General features: G+C 53.8%; 1 protein-coding gene across 1 annotated transcript; it reads left to right on the top strand.

Moving 5' to 3' along the window:
• The first annotated feature begins 14,081 nt into the window (after positions 1 to 14,081).
• Positions 14,082 to 16,566, top strand: SLC18A3 (solute carrier family 18 member A3). Its single transcript, XM_002756121.6, has one exon. It carries the CDS (start codon positions 14,584 to 14,586, stop codon positions 16,180 to 16,182), a length of 1,599 nt encoding a protein of 532 aa, XP_002756167.1. The 5' UTR covers positions 14,082 to 14,583; the 3' UTR covers positions 16,183 to 16,566.
• The last annotated feature ends 1,236 nt before the right edge of the window (positions 16,567 to 17,802 follow it).

Here is a 17,802-nt window from a genome sequence, read left to right as displayed (position 1 = left end):
GAGACTCTGGCACCTGCTGCGTTCAACCTTGTGAAACAGGAACAGGAACAGGCGGGGTCTGAGCCCCGCGTCTGCAAGAACAGCCCTGAGGCTGGCCACCCTTGCCCCAGCTGTCCTGCTGGCTTGGGCACTGTGGCCACCACCTCCACCTGTCTCCTCCTTTCCTGTCTCTTGCTTCTCACACTGATTCCCTGGAGCTGCTAGTTTTCTGTTGTTCTTGGGTCTCCTCTTGGGAAAAGACCCCATAATCTATCCTTGGGAATGGAGTTTGCATTTCTGGCTCTTGGCTCCTCCCCAGCCCTGGCACTGGAGGTCAAATGTTATGCACCACAGAGCTCTCCTTCCATGGGTCCCCAACTGATAAAGGAAAAACCCAAACCTGGCCCTCCTATTCCACCAGCTCTATCCTGGTTCCTCCCACAAAAGGCCAAATGGTATCCTCAGTCACACCCCATGAGGGTGTTCCTCCTGGGGTGCCTGGAGGGAAGCCAAGCAATGGTGACATGGCCCCAAAGCCTTAGAACAGAAGTCTGGGTACAGCAGCTGACAGAGAGCACGGGCTATGGAGGAGAACACACCAGCCCAATCTCTGTCTGTCACTTTCTGCAGGGTTCATCTAAGTCACCAAACCTCACCAAGATGTCATCTGCTGAGAGATGGGCCTGGGGTCCTGTGCCCTTGGAAGCTACAATGTTAAGATCAGCGTGAAAGGTTGTGTCTGAGGCCCCTTAGCTGGATTTCTGAGCTGGGTTGTAAAGGGAGGCTGTTTCCCTGAGCCACAGTGAGCCCCTGGCTTGGGTCCTCCAGAGACGACTCGGAGGTCCCACTCTCACTTAGGATTCCAAGCAGCCCAATCTCTGACTGTCTAAGATTTCAGAGAACAAGGCTCCTCAGCACCTTGTCCTCCGTGGTCCTACAGATGTGGGGTCCTAACAACAGCAGGTGCCCCTCCAGCACCGTCCAGGTTCTCCTCTCAAAGCTGTACAGTCAGCTCAGCCCACTCCTTCCTGCTCCTGCTGCTGTGGGCAGCCACCCATCTCTGTCTCCCACCTCCTCAAACCAGCCCTCTATCTCTGGGATTTCCTGGATCCTGGATCTCCTTTTCTGTGTTTGTTTGTTTTGTTTTGTTGATTTTTGTTTTTTAGAGATAGGGTCTCCCGCTGTCACCTAGGCTGGAGTGCAGTGGTGCGATCATAGCACATCACAGCCTCAACCTCCTGACCCCAAGTGATCTGCCTACCTCAGCCTCCCGAACTGCTGGGATTACAGGTGTGAGCCACTGTGCCCGGCCAGGATACTGGCTTTCTCTGGGGACACCATCCCTTTCCTGCCCTGTCTCTAGGTTAATTCAACAGCCCCTCTAGGGCCTCTGAGTGCTAGTACCTGCCACCTCCAGGTCCCCGTCAGAGGGGACCAAATATCCTGCCTTGGCTACATGTCATAGAATGGATGGTCTCCCAGCTCCAGTGGAGGCAGAGAACACCCAGAGGCCTCCTCTGCATTAATGCGTGGGCCTCTTTTCGATGTGCTTCTCCCTCATCTCCCCCTTCCCGAAAGCAGCAGAGAGTCAGACACTAGAGGCATCGCCAGCTCTTCTCCCACCCTCCTGCAGGATCCTCAGGCCCTGCCCATTCTAGCCAGCAACAGGTGCCGGGCCCCTAAGGCCAGACTCCCCCTTCTTTCCAGCTGACATCCAGCTCTGTTTCTTCCCCCACGCCCACTTTGTTCCCTCCCCACATGGACCTCATGGGGCATCCATTCCAGGGAGGAGGTATAGACAGTAAACATAGTCCATAAACTATGTCACACATCAGATGGGGACACATGCTGGAAAAAACTAAAGCACCAAGGGGGCTAAAAAGTGAGTGCTGGGGTGGGGTTCCAGACAAGGCCGTCCTGGAAGCCTTCATTAATAAGGAAAGATGGCAGGGAGGTAAGGGAACGAGATAGCAGATGGGTTCCTTTCCAGGCAGAGAAAGGGCCCAGGCAAAGGACCAAAAGTGGACAGAGCAGGGTCTACTGAGGAGCCACTGAGACAGGTGAGGGCAGGGCAGGGCCTGGAAGGGAGGGACAACACTGCCAACAGTCACAGGGTGGTCACTAAACAGGTTGGCTGGAATCTCACGTTAGCTTGTTGGTGTTTTAAAGGTGATTACCTTAAAGAGGCCCCTTTCACAGTGGGTGAGGTGGAGCCCAGCATCGTGCTTTTAGAGGACATTTGGCTTTCTGCACTAAGAGGCATAAAAATTGTCCTGCCTCTACCTTTTAGACCAGTCATTCCACATCTGGGACTATATCCTTAAGAAAAAGCCCAAACATCAGACCCCTCAGCTTGATCCCTTTAATGAGCCATGGGAAGCCAGGTGGCTTCCTGGGCCTGGCACACTTTCCCTCCAATCCCAAAGGCTCTGCAGTCCTGCGTCACCCTCCCCACACCTGGTCTCCCTTCTGGACCTGAACTGCCTGCCTGGGGTGTGGCCTAAATCTGCCCTCCCCAATGCAGGGGAAAGTCGTCTTCCTCTTTCTTCTCTCCTAAATGCACCTGGGCCAGGTGCCCTCTCTGACATCCCTTTTACTGGGCTCTAAAGATGGGCCCATCTGACACAGGAGAGGAGATGGCTTGGGCCAGCCTTTCCCTCCCACCATGAGTAGCAGGTCTTGTCTGGAAGTCCTCGTGTGGGTATAGCCTGGCCCCGGTGCCTGCTCAGTGGGTCCCACCCCTCACCACAGACAGCCGAGCAAGGCTACTCAGGGCCAGGCCTGGACCTGCTGGTCTGCCTCCAACCACCAGGGAAAGGATAGTCTTTTTTTGACACATGGTCTCTTTCTCATCCAGCCTTGAGGGCAGTAGCAGGATCATAGCTCACTGCAGCCACCAACTCTTGGGCTTAAAGGATCCTCCCACTCAGCCTCTTAAGTAGCTGCGACCACAGGCACATGCCACATCTGGGTAATTTCGTAGTGATGGGGTCTTGCCTTGTTGCCCAGGCTGGTGTCAGACTCCTGGCCTAAAAGCAATCCTCCCACCTCAGCCTCCCCAGGTGCTGGGATCAGGTATGAGCCACTGAGCTCGGCCTGAGGCTTTCTGAGCGTATCAACCACCATGCAGACAAAACACTGCACAGAGAGTCTGGAATCTGCTCCTTATCTGGGGTCAGATGAGAAGAATGTCCAGGTCATGCAGTCTGCATCCAAATGGCATCTGAGATGTTCAAACGAGGAATGGCTCCTGTCCATTTATCACTCGGTCATTTACAAACCTATGGACGGCCTTCTCTGTGCCAGCCTGGCAGGGCATGGAGCCCACCCATGCTCAAACACATCTTGCTAGGGCCTCACAGCCCAGGGGGAGACAAGTACACTCCTTCATTAAAGATACATGTGTGTGTCATAAAGAATTAGTCTGAAACTAGCTTTAAATGCAGTTTAATTAATAGCATCTTAATTATCCGGGAAAACAATGCTCTGGTAATTCTTCTTGGCACTCCAAGCAGACCATGTTTTCAACTGGGTTGGAGTTGATTGGCCATACAGGCATCCCCCCACACCTGTTCCCCACACACCTGTGGGGTGCACACAGCTGAAGGCTGCACCTGAATTCCTATCTCTAGCTACAAAGTCTCCAAGTCCTTGCCTTGTCACTTTTTGAAGCTCCAGGCCTAGCTAGAAGATGCCCCTCCCCTGCTCAGACAGCAGATGTCAGGCCTCCCTGCAGAACTTGACCAATATGGATAGTTGACCAGAATTAGGGTCAGTCAGAGATGTCCCTCACACCTGCCCACATCTCAAGGAGCCAGTTCTTCCCATTACAATATAGGCTTTTTTCCCAGGCCCTCTCCTTGACATCACCAGGAGGTTAGGGTCTGGTTCTCTCAGGCTCTCGGGTCAACAGCCCAGACTTTTTCTCTCATGGAGACCTCATCTTGCCACGTTGGACACTGTGTAAGCCACCAGCCTCCTTAGATGTTTTAACATCCTGTATCTCAACAAGGGAGAATCAGAACTCTGGTCACTTAGCTTCCTCCAAACGGAGAGACCCTCCAAACGGAGCCACCTTTGATGTGTTCCTTCTGCATGGGCCAGGCACAGCACCGGGTGCTGGGACATAGTGATAACTCATCTGAGAGGGTCACAGACCCTGTATAGACGCACTATCGGACCTTGATCATGTGTAGTGATGGGGCAGCATTGCCTGGCAGCCCACTGTCCACACCCCAGGATTGCCCATGTGACCACCATTCCTCCTGGATGCTGCTTTGTGGCCTCCCTGCTCTGCTAGGGTTCTTCCAACTTCCTGTCTGAGCTCCAGCCCCATCCCTGAGCACAAACCACAGATGAGGTTAGGATCCCAATACCCATCGCTTCAGCACAAGACCACTGTCCCCTGGCTCCTGCAGGGGTGAGAGCAGGGCTCTGGGCAGAGCCACCTGCAGCTGAGGCTGGACTCTGGAGGGTAGGGTAAGTGCTCCAGCTCTTTCTTCTTGCTGCCACTTTCCGAAGGTGGGGAGGAGCTGGAAGCCACTCCTGAAGCCACTCAGTATGGCTTCCTGTGCTATAAGCCACCCAACTCCTGGAGCCCTGATCAATCATCAGAGTTACATTTGTGGGGGCTGCGCACAAATGGGACCACCTGCCTGGGTTCAGATCCTGGCTCTGTCACTTCCTAGTGGTGCAGTAAATTACTTCATCTCTCTCTGTGTCAGTTTCATCACATATAAAATGAGAGAGAATATGGACATGATAAGGGCATGGTGAGGAACTGCAGGTTATAAAACCAAATTAGTGGGCATTTGACGGATATAATGAATAAAAGAGCATGTCTCACTTCAGAGGGGTTGGTATGTATGTGTGGCACAAACCATTCCAGGTATTTTTCTGCCTGAGGTCCCATTGTTTGGGCTTGGCAGCTGTGAGATGGATTCAACACAGGCCAAGAGCCCTTTGTGACAAGGCTGGGATGGATGCATGTGCACGGGGGCCAGTACATGCCTGTGTTGAGGACCCCATTCTGCTGGGAAAGGGGGAAATAAAACACAGTCAGCAGTGGGACAAGGACTGCAGGACACAGGTGTCCTGGGCAGGCATGCTTGTGTGTGGCAGAGAGTGCAAGGACTACACACCCAGGGCCTCAAAAGCCAAGCTGAACTGGTATGTTTGACTCCAGGCAATGAGAACGGAAAGCAGGAGGATGATCATTAGACAACTATCTAATGAGTTCCTACTATGGGGAAGAGCTACATTTCAAAAAGTTGACTCGGGGCAGTTTGGGAGATCAGGAGCTGGTGTCAGCACTGGGTGAGGTGAGAGTATCTCCCAACAGGCTACTGCAATAGTCCCTGCAAGAGCTCATTAGGACACAGGTCAGAATGTCTGGAGAAAGAGATAAAGGGTGCCCAGCCCCCTGTACTTGGGGCTGAAAAGTCTCCCTTACCCAAGGGAGAACACCTGCATTGACCCTGCACACAGGTTGGAGGGGACTATGGAAAGAGAAGCACTTTGAAGGCCACAGAGGAACCCCTCAGACCTCCAAGCACCAAAGCCACATGGCCAAGCTGATGAAGAACTCATGAGCATGAGTCAGACGGCCCATGTCTCAGCACATTACTCACCCGCCTGCGCTGCCAATTTTCAATTGATAAAATGGGGCCCAGAAGAGGACTGACCTCACAGGGGTGTTCTGAGAGTGAAAGCTAATGACAGTAAAAGCCTTCTGCCGCGTCTGGCACTGTCACATCTCCTGACCTCTCTCTCTCACATCAGACTTGCCTAGACACGGCGGTGGCTGACAGCCTGGGAAGACGCACAGCATTGAAACTGGGGGACTTTGCAGGCACCGCTGCTCCTCTCTGGGCTCAGCCTGCAGTGCCCATGCAAGCGTAGTGTGCATGCTCTTCAGGGCTCAGCCTTCCCACTGGATGGGGCCTCCTCCTTGTGACTCCCCCCAACCGTCCACATCCAGGAGCCCCTCTCAGTAGGAGCCTGTTTACTCCAAGAGAGATGATTTTGAACTCGTGGCTTCATTAATCAAGCACACAAAGTAGTTGGTCACTTTCTACTGATCCAGAACAACTGGCTCCAAAACAAGCTTGTCCACTGGATTTTCACTTAGCCCCCCTGTGCCTCTGTGTGCCAGGCACACAGCAGAGACACAGCAAGCCCCTGCCTGGGCATCCTTCCGAGGCAGACCCTGTGCACGGCCCCAGCCTTCCTCTGCCCTGGTGTCCTAGGCAACCCCTGCACCAAACCTACACTTTTCCAGTCTGAAAATGGAAGTGATCTAGCTGATCAGTGCACACCTTTCCAATCACGACAAGCCTCGGAACTCAAGAGAGATGGCTGGCAGCCAGTTTTCCCAACAAAGCCAACTGCCTATAAAATGTAGTTTCCCATAAACATCTTTTCTGCCTACCCGACTAGTCAACCAGGGGAGCTGTTTCCTGTTCTCCCCAGGGTGTGTCTGGAGTATTTGTCAAGAATGCTTCAACTTCCTTCTAAGTGTCCCTCCATCCACTCCAAGCTCAGTAGAATTTTGTCATAACGAGAAAGCTCTAATTCTTTTCAAAACTAACAAACAGGCTTGTTCCTCCATTCCACAGTTATTGATGCAGGGTGTTCTGTACCAGGTAGTGAGCCTGCTCACCTCAGCCCCCATCCTCAAGGCTGCACTCAGGGTGAGGAAACAGCCATGTGAACACATCTCCACCATGCAGTGTGATGAGTACAGTAGTGGATGTGTGGTCAGAGAACAAAGGGGTGGGTGGGGAAAACAGCTAAATTTGATCATAAAGGATGAATGGAAGTCATCTAGGTAGACAGGAAGTCATATAATTAACAACAGTACTCGCTTACCTTACAAGTAATCTCATTCCATTCATACCAAACCCTACAAAGTATTGTCAATGCACTCATTTTATAGATATGTAAGTAAGGTTTGGAAAGGTTAAGTAACTTGCACAAGGTCAGAGTTAGAAACTTGCAAAGAAGGGACAACTCTGTAAGATTTTTTTAAATGACAGACCCTAGACCCAGCGCATGAGATTAAATTTGTTCAAGGTTAAATAGATAGAAAGTGATGGAATTAGGAATCAAATCCAGGCATCACATCGAGAGCAGGGAGGTAGACAGATTACAGAGAATTTTTTATGTTGAGAATCTGAACTCTCCCATTGATGTAGAAGAGGCTCTGAAGGGTTTAATTGATGCAGTAACCTCACATCCACTCTAATTCATCCAATCCAAGAAGTGTTAGCCATAGAATTTATTAGTAAAGAAGTAGCAATAATTTTCATCCACAATGTAAGTATTTGGGGCAAAGACTTTCTATTTTAAAATGTTGAGAAAAAGACTAATAGAGAAACAAGTCACAGGCAGTTCTCAAAAGAGAAAATACAAATGACTAATAAACATATGAAAAAGTACTCAGCCCATTAAACAATTAAATGGTTTGAATGATAATAAATACCCTTCTTCTCCCACTGATTGACAAAAGGGAAAAAGATAAGTGCAAGTGTTGACATGAGTGTGGGGAATTGTTTACAAACATCCATGACCAGTATGTGGTCTGACTTATGATTTTTCAGCTTTGCAGTAGTGCAAAAGTGATATGCACTCAATAACAACCACACTTCAGATTTTGAATTTTGATCCTTTCCCGTCGAGTGATATGCTATTCTATACTCTCAAGATGCTGGGGCATGGCCACGAGCCACAGCTCTCAGCCAGCCATGCGATTGCATGGGAAAACACTCCGTACTCCATGCTGTGTAACCAGGTGATTTAACCCAACTGTTGGTAGCTAATGGAAGCTTTTTGAGTGTGTTTAGGGTAGGCTAAGATATGATGTTCTGTGCATTAGGTGTATTAAATGCATTTTCCACTTAGCAATGTTTTCAGCTTATAGTGGGTTTACCAGGACATAGCCCCATCATAAGTGGAAGGGGATCTGTACTCCCATGTGCTGTTTGTGGGAGGACAAAGGGGTTACATTTATACTGCCTCTTTACAGGGCCATTTGGAGATTTAAAGTTTAAAATGTGGAGACTGCTATAATTGACCCAGTAGACCCCACTGTTTTTGTATCACTTGGGGAAGCACCTCCACACAAGCACAAGGAAATCCATCTCAACACTGTAACACCTAGAAATCAGACCTGACCCAACGCTCATCCATAGGGGATAGCTGAAAACACTGGGGCATGTTCATAACCAGATATATTCTGCAGCAGGTGAGAAAATCCAACTATTTCTTTATAGGCTAAAGTAGATATAATGTTGAGTGGAAAAGGAGAGAAATATAGAATGATATACATATAACAATATTTATGTGAATATATACTTATTTAATCATAATGTTACTTATGTTAAATTTTATATGAGCTCATATGTATATATGGAAACAAATTTAGAAAGGGTTTGGAAAACACACATCAAAATAGTAAGGATGGTGACAGCTGAGAGGTGGCCACCACTCAGACCTTTCATAGTGCTCTGATTTCTATGAAAAGAATGTGTATATGTATGACCTACATGATCAATTTTCATTCTAATAAATGTAGAGATGGATTTAAAAAACACTGACACATCAGTTCTCATGCAAAATGCTATGGCCAGTACTGTACAGAATGCCTAACAAGCAGAATACAGATCTTGTCTGTAAGGGGCTCTGTGTGTGGGAACACCTCCAACGTTGTGTGGGACACATTTCAGAAGAAGAGTAGAAAATTTGAGTGGATGGGGGCATGTTCACAATGTATCAGGAATCAGGGAAGAAGATGGCAATTAAGGAGAGACAAAGTTGGGCAGGAACTGAGGCAACACTGGTTCCAAGGTACAGAGGTAGGAGCACCTGGGGCCTGTCAGGGAAGACGAAGATGGGGAGAGCAGGAAGGGTGGGAGGCATTGTGGATGGTCGCCATGTGGGAGAGGACACTGACTCCAGTCCCAGGCAGCCGGGGTCCCTGAGAGGTCTGTGAACAAGCTGGGAGCTTGCCTGAAACTTTACAGAGAAAAGAAGCTTGGCATTCCTGCAGGGGTGGATTATCAGGGTTGGGAGGCAAGGGACAAGTGAAGGGATTAACTGTCCCAGTATGGGGGAAGATGTAGGATCTGGGCTGGAGGTAGGCAGGGAGTGGTCTCAATGGAGGAGGGAAATGAATCTGGCACATTAATCGGATTGAGATGGAAAGAAAGTGGAGAGAACAGAAACCAAAGACATTTGGAGGCCATGTTTCCAACCAGTGATTCATAGTGTCAGGGAGCTAGAAAAAAAGTGAGCAAGGTCCTGTCCCTGGGAGCTGTAGAGAGGGACCTTGAGGCCCACCCACAAAGCAGTCTCTTTCCCTATCGAAGCGCAGCTATGTTGTACACAAAGTAAGTCTGGGCACCGAGGACAGGCTGGCTGAGGACAGGCTGGCCAAGGGCAGGCAGGCAGGCACGTAGTCCTCTGGCTTCCAGCCATCAGATTCACAGGTTTCTGGGAAAGGCTGACTCGGGCCACTCCGTTCCTTTGAATCTGAGAATACATGACTGGGGAAGCCTAAATTAATTAAGTGATGCTGAGGCCCTCAGGCCCACCTGAGCCTGTGCCCAGGGGACTGGTTATGGAGCCCTGAGCAAACTGCACCCTCAACCCCCAGTGCTGGAATCCAGAGAGGCTCATGAGCTTCATTGGAACGAAGCCTGTACTTAAGTGCTTCCAGAGAGACAAAGAAATAATAAATCAGGAGCCGGTGCTCCGCCCACACACTGCCGTCACCAACACCAGCCTGCTTCGCCACAGAAATACAGTGGGTTTACCTCTCTGGAACCAGATATTTCAGGGAAGCAACAAATAGCAAAGCCCTGGAACTGATATGGCCCCATGACCTTCTCAGAAATGAGGCCAGGCTGGGCTGGCACCTCCCCCCACAGCAGCACCTCCCACTGCAACCAGCCAAGACCTCCAAATACCCCCTAGACCTCACCCAGACACTGGTGCATCACAGCTCTTCTTCCACCCCTCCCAAACTCCCACAAACCAGGACTCCTCCCTCCCCAGCAAGCCTCCCCCACCCACCCATGTCATTGGTCCAGCAAGGAACAAATTTTAGTCCATCAGACTGTGGACACAGTTGTATCTTGTGGATAAAATGAGAAGAAGCGTTGTCAGCTAAAATCACCAATTTGTCCCTATCCATGCAAAATAATAACAATTAAGCTCCCACTAGGTATCAAGCATTGAACTAGACACTTTCAAGTGAGTCATCTCACCGTCTTCAGCCATCCTGCAGCAGGGCTACATGGTGGCTGGGAGCTGGATGCTGGAACAAAATCACCTGCATGTGAATCCCATCTTTACCACTTGTGAGCTCTCTGACTGGGAATACATTACTTTACCTCATTGTCCTTGCCTATAAGAAAGTAATATGAAGGTTGGTGAGAGTTAATACTTGCCAAATGCTTAGAACAGTGCCAGGTACCTTATAAGCTCTTCTATGTGTCTACTAAATACGTTCGTTCCTTCCTCTATTAATTGAACTTTCATTGAGTACCAGATAGGAACGCTGCCGCAACAGTTGCTATTTCTGGTTGAGAAAGGAGAGAAAAATGCTTAGATTTTCTCCTACAGAATTGGATGGGAAGTTCTTTGTTGCCTGCAAGTTATGCTCAGATAGAGGAGTCGGGAAAGGAATTTACAAAGCGTTCAGGTGAAGGGGAAGCCAGAGGGGCGGGGCCTTTATGGAGGCTTCTTGGTTCGCGGTGGTGCCAGGGCCAGCACCCTGGACAGCTCCCCGCGGCCGGCGGTGAGAGGAGGCTTTTGCCAGGTCCTATCTCGGCTCGAACCCTCCCTGGCCTTTTGCTGCAGAGGCCTCTTGCCTCCCTGCAACCCGGGGACCCCAGTCTTTGGAGCCATGATGGATTGGGAGGTGGCTGTCTCTGACCTAGACGTTAGAGAATGAGGGAGTTTAGTGTTTTTAGAATGAGGGAGTTTAGTGTTTTTAGACGGCCAGCCGAGGACCTTTCTCCTTTCATGGGTCTTAATCTGCCCCTCACCTCTACAATGCCAGGGTGCGACCACCTTGGAGATGGAACAGCAGTGCGGGCAATAGGGAAGCAGTGTGAGCACCACAAACTCCTCCGGTCTGGGTTTAAATCCAGGATTTGTTGCTGGGAGCTTGGGCAAGCAACCCAGTGTCTCCATGCCCGGCCTCCTCACCTGTTAAGACCAGGAAAATAGCACCTATGCTGTACCAGGATTGCAGAAGAATGGAGTAAAACAGCACACACAATGCTCCTCCTAGCACAAAGCAAGTAATAAATGAATGTGCCTCCTGCCATACAGGCACTGAGTACTGGAGAGTTAGTTAGGCATCAGGAAAAGCCATGTGGGCCAGAGGGCTGGAGATGTGGTCTGCACCTTGAATGCCCTGAGAAAGAAGTTTCTCTCCTCTAAGATTCCTCTGTTCTTTAGCCACTAGATTAAAAAAAAAAAAAAAAGTCTCCGTCAAAAAGTCCTCCTTCCTCTTTTTTTTTTCTCCTGAGTCTCACTCGGTTGCCAGGCTAGAGTGGTGCAGTGGCGTGATCTCGGCTCACTGCAACCTCCACATCCTGGGTTCAAGCAATTCTCCTGCCTTGGCCTCCTGAGTAGCTGGGGCTACAGGCACAAGCCACCACACCCAGCTAACTTTTCTATTTTCAGTAGAGATGGGGTTTCACAATGTTGGCTAGGATGGTCTCAATCTCTTGACCTCGTGATCCACCTGCCTCGGCCTCCCAAAGTGCTGGGATTACAGGTGTGAGCCACTATGCCTGAACCTTTCCTCCTTTTTTTAATCAGACAGGGAAAACATCATGTGCATAAATAATAATGACTTCGTAGGCTGGGAGACTGTCCCTTTAAAAGCCTCATAATGGGAGAGTCAGAAGAACCCAAAAGTCACAAACTCAAATGACTGGAGAACCAGTAAGTGGCATAAGTGTGTGAAGTGTGTGAAGTCAGCTGGGGGAAGACTGGGATGCACTGGAGAGTGGCATGTATTGACAAAAGCCATCAAATAAAATTTAAAATATTTAGCCCACTCCAAAGAGCCCTTCTGAGGCACACACTTCTGCTGAAGGCTGCAGTGAGTGGGCTCTCACCTCAACCTGAACCAGATGCTAAGGCTGGGTCCCACTGAGGGGATGTGACTCGCCCAAGGTCATCCAGGGCCAGGTCTGTGCCCACACTAGGACTTTTTTCCTCCCTCAGACAGAAGGCACTTCAGCTGCTGCAGAGTAGGTGCCAGCAGCCTTTCAGTGGGTGAGTTTCTACTCCTTTCCCAGGGTGCCTCAGTGGGTGAAGGGATTGAGCAACAGGTGCCCATGCGGCCACCTCTCACCCTAACACCCTGATCCCAATCCCCTCATCCCACAGTCATCTCAGGGACAAATAGAGACGTTCCAATGTGCTCTGCAACCTCTACCAACCCAGACAGAGCCTGGAATCACAATGCCCACCTAACCAGAGGGACCAGCGAGCTAGCCAGGTGCCCCATCTTTCATCTGCTCTTCACAAGACCCACAACTGAAAAATTAGTATAAACAGCACATTCTACACACGATAACAGAGCAAGTCCTTACACCACTCTTACTGTGCCAGGCCCCCTCAGCCGTAGGTACTATTATTATTCCATTTTACAAAGAAAGTAACTGAGGGGCAGAGAGGCAAAGTAACTCCCTGCAGGTACTCGAATGTGTACGTGGCAGAGCTAGGAGCCATCCTGGTTGCCTGCCTCCAAAGCCCACACTGTTAGCACTGCATCGCGGCACTTCCTGCGGGGTGGGGGGCACGTTGGGAGAAGCATCTGTGTCTAATGCTGCTTTGCTTTTGAGGCCAGAAAAATGGGAAGGCTCCCCTGACTCTGGAAGAGAGAAGCAAACTGTAATATCAACAACACAACCCCCACCTCAACCTTAGCCACCCCGGAGCCTCTCTCCCGCCAGTCCACCCACGGCAACACCGGCTCCATGTGCCACCCAGGGTCAAAGCCGCTCTGGGGACGCGTCACAGCTCCGCCTGTCAGTTGAGCACCGGCGCCTCAAGGGGTGCGGCCCTCTCGGAAGGAAGGTGAGCTTCTAGGGAGCCTCTGACTACAGCGAAGCGGCTAGGCTCTCTCCCGGGAGTGGGCGCGGCACCCAAGAAGGGTTTCATACAGTTCCAAGAGAGGACCCCAGCCAGTCACTCCCGAACCCACCCGGGGCTTGGAGGAGGTTTTGGAAAAGAAGAGATAGGGGAGTGTGTAGAACAGGAGGCGGAGGCTCGCAAGAGCCAAGGGAGGGCTCGGTCGGGTGCGAAGAGTGCCTGGGAGGAGTTAGAGTGGGGAGGGGGTGCAGCAGTGGGGAGGAAAGAGGCGGAGCTGGGGGACCCGACCGCTAAAGCGGAAAAGGGGAGTCCAGGCAGCGGGAGTGTGGGGGGAGCGGCGAGGTAACTTCCCTCAGTCCCCACGAGCTCCCGGCCGGCCGGGATTCGCTGCGGAGAAATTCTGCGGAGGGGCGGGTGGGTCAAAGACGTGCCCGGCCGTTGCTGAGCCTTCCGCCCCCTCTCCTAGAGTGTGTGTGTGTGTGTGTGTGTGTGTGTGCGCTAGGGGCCAGGGGGCGGAGTCGGAGAAAGGGTTGGGGGTGTCCACGTCCAGCGCTCCTCCAGACGCGGCTCCACAATCCAGCTGCGAGAACAGATGGACGCAGCGTTGGCTCACCTCGGGGGCTTCCTGCCAGCTGTGCGCCGAGGTCCAGGCTGAAGCGCAGATCTCAAGCCTCTGGCTCCCAGCTCTCCCGAGGGGCCGCGGGGAACCGGCTGCCGCGCCCCCACTTCCCAGTAGAAGAGCGCGCTGACCCCGTGGGTCCTAGAACCGTGGGTGGGGGTCGAGCAGGGGGCGGGCAGAGGGCTGGCACCCGGCACCGAGCACCCATCCCAAGGGCTGGTTCAGGACTTCCACACCGAGACCCCTTCCTGGGCCTCCAGCCCCGAGCATCTGAGAAGCGGACCCCTGCCCGACCACGCCCCGCCCCCGGCCCCCGCCCCGCCGACGTCGCATTAGCATGAGCAACGCAAGTGGCCCGGGCACCACTCGGGGGCTGGGACTCGCCGCGTCACAGCCCCAAGTGGAAGAGAAAAAAAAAAGAGGAGGCGGCGGAGGAGGCAAGAGCCGACGCGAGGGGAGGGGAGCGCGGCGGCGGGGCGAGCAGGCGGGCTGGCGGGCTGCAGCAGCATGCCCCTCGGCCAGCGCGGGCGGCCTCTCAACGCGGCGGGGGCTGCTCCGGGCTCGCCCCGGGCGCAGTGCGCCCAGTCTCCGGCCCCTGCCCCTTAGCGTGCCCGCCTCCCGGGCCGCCCCTGAGCCCAGCAGCCGCGGGTCCCGGGATCAGCTAAGAGCAGCAGCAACGCCTCGCCAGACGGAATCCTTTCCTTTCCCGGGTCGCTGGGCCATGAGCCCCGCGGCCTCCTGAGGCACAGGGTGGTCTGCTCGGCTAGGACCGCGCCCCCGAAGTCCTGTGCCCTCGTCTCTGCACTGCGGGACGCCCGCGCTCGGCCCTAGCGGAGGCGTCCTCGGAAGAGCATCGGGGTGGGGGCATGGAACCCGCGGCACCTGCGGGCCAGGCCCGGGTGGCTGCCACCAAGCTGTCGGAGGCGGTGGGCGCGGCGTTGCAGGAGCCCCGGCGGCAGCGGCAGCTGGTGCTGGTTATCGTGTGCGTGGCGCTGTTACTGGACAACATGCTGTACATGGTCATCGTGCCCATCGTGCCCGACTACATCGCCCACATGCGCGGGGGCGGCGAGGGCCCCACCCCGACCCCTGAGGTGTGGGAGCCCACCCTGCCGCTGCCCACTCCAACCAATGCCAGTGCCTACGCAGCAAACACCTCGGCGTCCCCGACGGCTGCATGGCCAGCCGGCACTGCCCTTCGGCCCCGCTACCCTACGGAGAGCGAAGATGTGAAAATCGGAGTGCTGTTTGCTTCCAAGGCCATCCTACAGCTGCTGGTGAACCCCTTAAGCGGGCCCTTCATTGACCGCATGAGCTACGACGTGCCGCTGCTGATCGGCCTTGGCGTCATGTTCGCCTCCACGGTCATGTTCGCCTTCGCCGAGGACTACGCCACGCTGTTCGCTGCGCGCAGCCTGCAGGGCTTGGGCTCAGCCTTCGCGGACACGTCAGGCATTGCCATGATTGCCGACAAGTACCCGGAGGAGCCGGAGCGCAGTCGTGCGCTGGGCGTGGCGCTGGCCTTCATTAGCTTCGGAAGCCTGGTAGCACCGCCCTTCGGGGGCATCCTCTACGAGTTCGCCGGCAAGCGCGTGCCCTTCCTGGTGCTCGCTGCAGTGTCGCTCTTTGACGCATTGTTGCTGCTGGCGGTGGCCAAGCCCTTCTCCGCGGCTGCACGGGCTCGGGCCAACCTGCCGGTGGGCACTCCCATCCACCGCCTCATGCTGGACCCCTACATTGCCGTGGTAGCCGGCGCGCTCACCACCTGTAACATTCCCCTTGCCTTCCTCGAGCCCACCATTGCCACGTGGATGAAGCACACGATGGCAGCTTCCGAGTGGGAGATGGGCATGGTCTGGCTGCCAGCCTTCGTGCCTCACGTGCTGGGCGTCTACCTCACCGTGCGCCTGGCGGCGCGCTACCCACACCTGCAGTGGCTGTACGGCGCGCTGGGTCTGGCTGTGATCGGCGCCAGCTCGTGCCTGGTGCCTGCCTGCCACTCCTTCTGGCCACTAGTGATATCGCTCTGCGGCCTCTGTTTTGGTATAGCTCTAGTCGACACAGCGCTGCTACCCACGCTCGCCTTCCTGGTGGACGTGCGCCACGTCTCAGTCTACGGCAGCGTCTACGCCATCGCTGACATCTCCTATTCGGTGGCCTACGCGCTTGGGCCCATAGTGGCGGGCCACATTGTGCATTCCCTGGGATTTGAGCAGCTCAGCCTTGGCATGGGCCTGGCCAACCTGCTCTATGCTCCCGTCTTGCTGCTGCTCCGAAACGTGGGCCTCCTGACGCGCTCCCGTTCGGAGCGCGATGTGCTGCTTGATGAGCCACCGCAGGGTCTGTACGATGCTGTGCGCCTGCGTGAGCGTCCAGTGTCTGGCCAGGATGGCGAGCCTCGCAGCCCGCCTGGCCCTTTTGACGAGTGTGAGGACGACTACAACTACTGCTATACCCGCAGCTAGCATCCCCACTCCTCCTCCAGTACACCCACCCGCCTTGGGTCAAGGTGGCTGCTCTGCAAGGGCACTGGCCAGCTCTGGCTCAGGGCCCACCTACCCCAGCGAGTACCCCAACCCCTCCTCAACCTTGACTTCCTCCCGAATCCCCTCCCTGTGACCCATTCCATATCCTTCTCTCTCTTGTCCAGTGGGGCTTGGATCACCGAGGCAAGCAAAGCCAGAGCGCTCCTTACAGAGTGAAGAGGCGCCCACCCCAGTCCCCACCTGGGGCTCCCCTGTGTAAAGCCTGCATCTGTCTGTTCTTCCTTCCATTACTCCCAGTGCCAAACTTGGGTCACTGCACCGCGGTGCCTCTGCCCAAATCAATAAACGGTGTCTGTCCCAGGAGGCCGAGTCTCTTTACTGGTGGATCAGTGCATGGTGGGCGAAGGGCCAGAGCAAAGGGGAGGGTGAACTGGGTCTTCAAGTTCCAATCTATGCCTGAGCCAAACTAGCACGCAGGACACTGTAGCTCTTTTTCTACCTGGAAGAGGGCATAGGAAGAAAGCAAATCCAACAAAGGCTAGGCTGTCACCCACGGTCACCAAGGAGCACCACTCCCCTCAACCCACGACAATCCGTCCTTTCCAGGCCCAGCGCAGAGCCTGGGGGTGCCACCCGGGGGAGCCTGAGGACCCGTTCCAGCTGAGCAAGCCAGGCTCCGCCCTTTGAAGACACGCCCCACACCAGCCACTGAGCTCTGAGGCCCTGAGCTGAGCTTCCCTTCAGACCGGCATTCCGCCCCGTCCAGGCTTTGAGAAAGGAGTAGGAGCCGAGCTTTCCTGCAGAGGAAGAAAAACGGCCTGTCTTTCGTGGTCCGACCTCTGGAAATGAGTGTATGATGTGATGCGTGTGTTGGCTAGAGAACTAGGCTCTGTCCTAGCAGCAGCAGGGGAGTAGTGGTTGGTGTTCTGTGTCTGGGTCAGTCCTGAGGGTCTGAGTCTTGAAGGGTGGGATGCAAGTGTGGAACCTGGTGCCAACCCCCACGGCCACTCTGTCCTGAGTGAAAGCAGCAGCCCAAGATGGTCAGGAAAGTTTCCCACCCTTAGTCCCAGCCCTGAGAGCCTCAGGCCAACGTTAGCGCAATACTTCATGTCCCAGAGACCGTGGTCTGATGACAGAGGCAGAATCTTCCCATCCCAGCGTCAAGAGGCTGCGGGTCGAGGTCGCCTGTGTGTTAGCTGCGTCTGTGGGGGTCTGCTCTGCTGTTGTGCGCATGTCTGTCTTTGGTCTGCGAGACGGGCTGTTTTGTGTCTGGGCGGAGTCTGCCTTTGTCAGTCTGTCTGTGCTATTTGCGTGTGGGGGTCTCTACCTGGGGTGGGGGATGCTTTTGTCTGAAAGGAGAGTCTGGCTCTTGCCGCAGTCCTTAAGCATCCCCAGGTCTGCCACAGGATGGTCCCAAGTCTGTAGAACCCACCTCTCCTCTCCACCCCAAAGTGCCAGCAGGAATGGGATGGCAACAGAAAGGGAAGTCCTGCAGTGGGCATTGAACCGAGTTACTGTTTCTTATTATTATTTTGAAAGATGGTGTAGTAGGGTTTGAGACTGGCCTGGATTGGGGGGAGGCGGGCAGAAAGCAGAGAC

This window comes from Callithrix jacchus, chromosome 12 (assembly GCF_049354715.1).
Source record: "Callithrix jacchus isolate 240 chromosome 12, calJac240_pri, whole genome shotgun sequence".
Classification (NCBI taxonomy): Eukaryota; Metazoa; Chordata; class Mammalia; order Primates; family Cebidae; genus Callithrix; species Callithrix jacchus.
The sequence above is the reverse complement of the archived record's forward strand: the minus strand, read 5'-3'. Positions and strand labels throughout refer to the sequence as shown.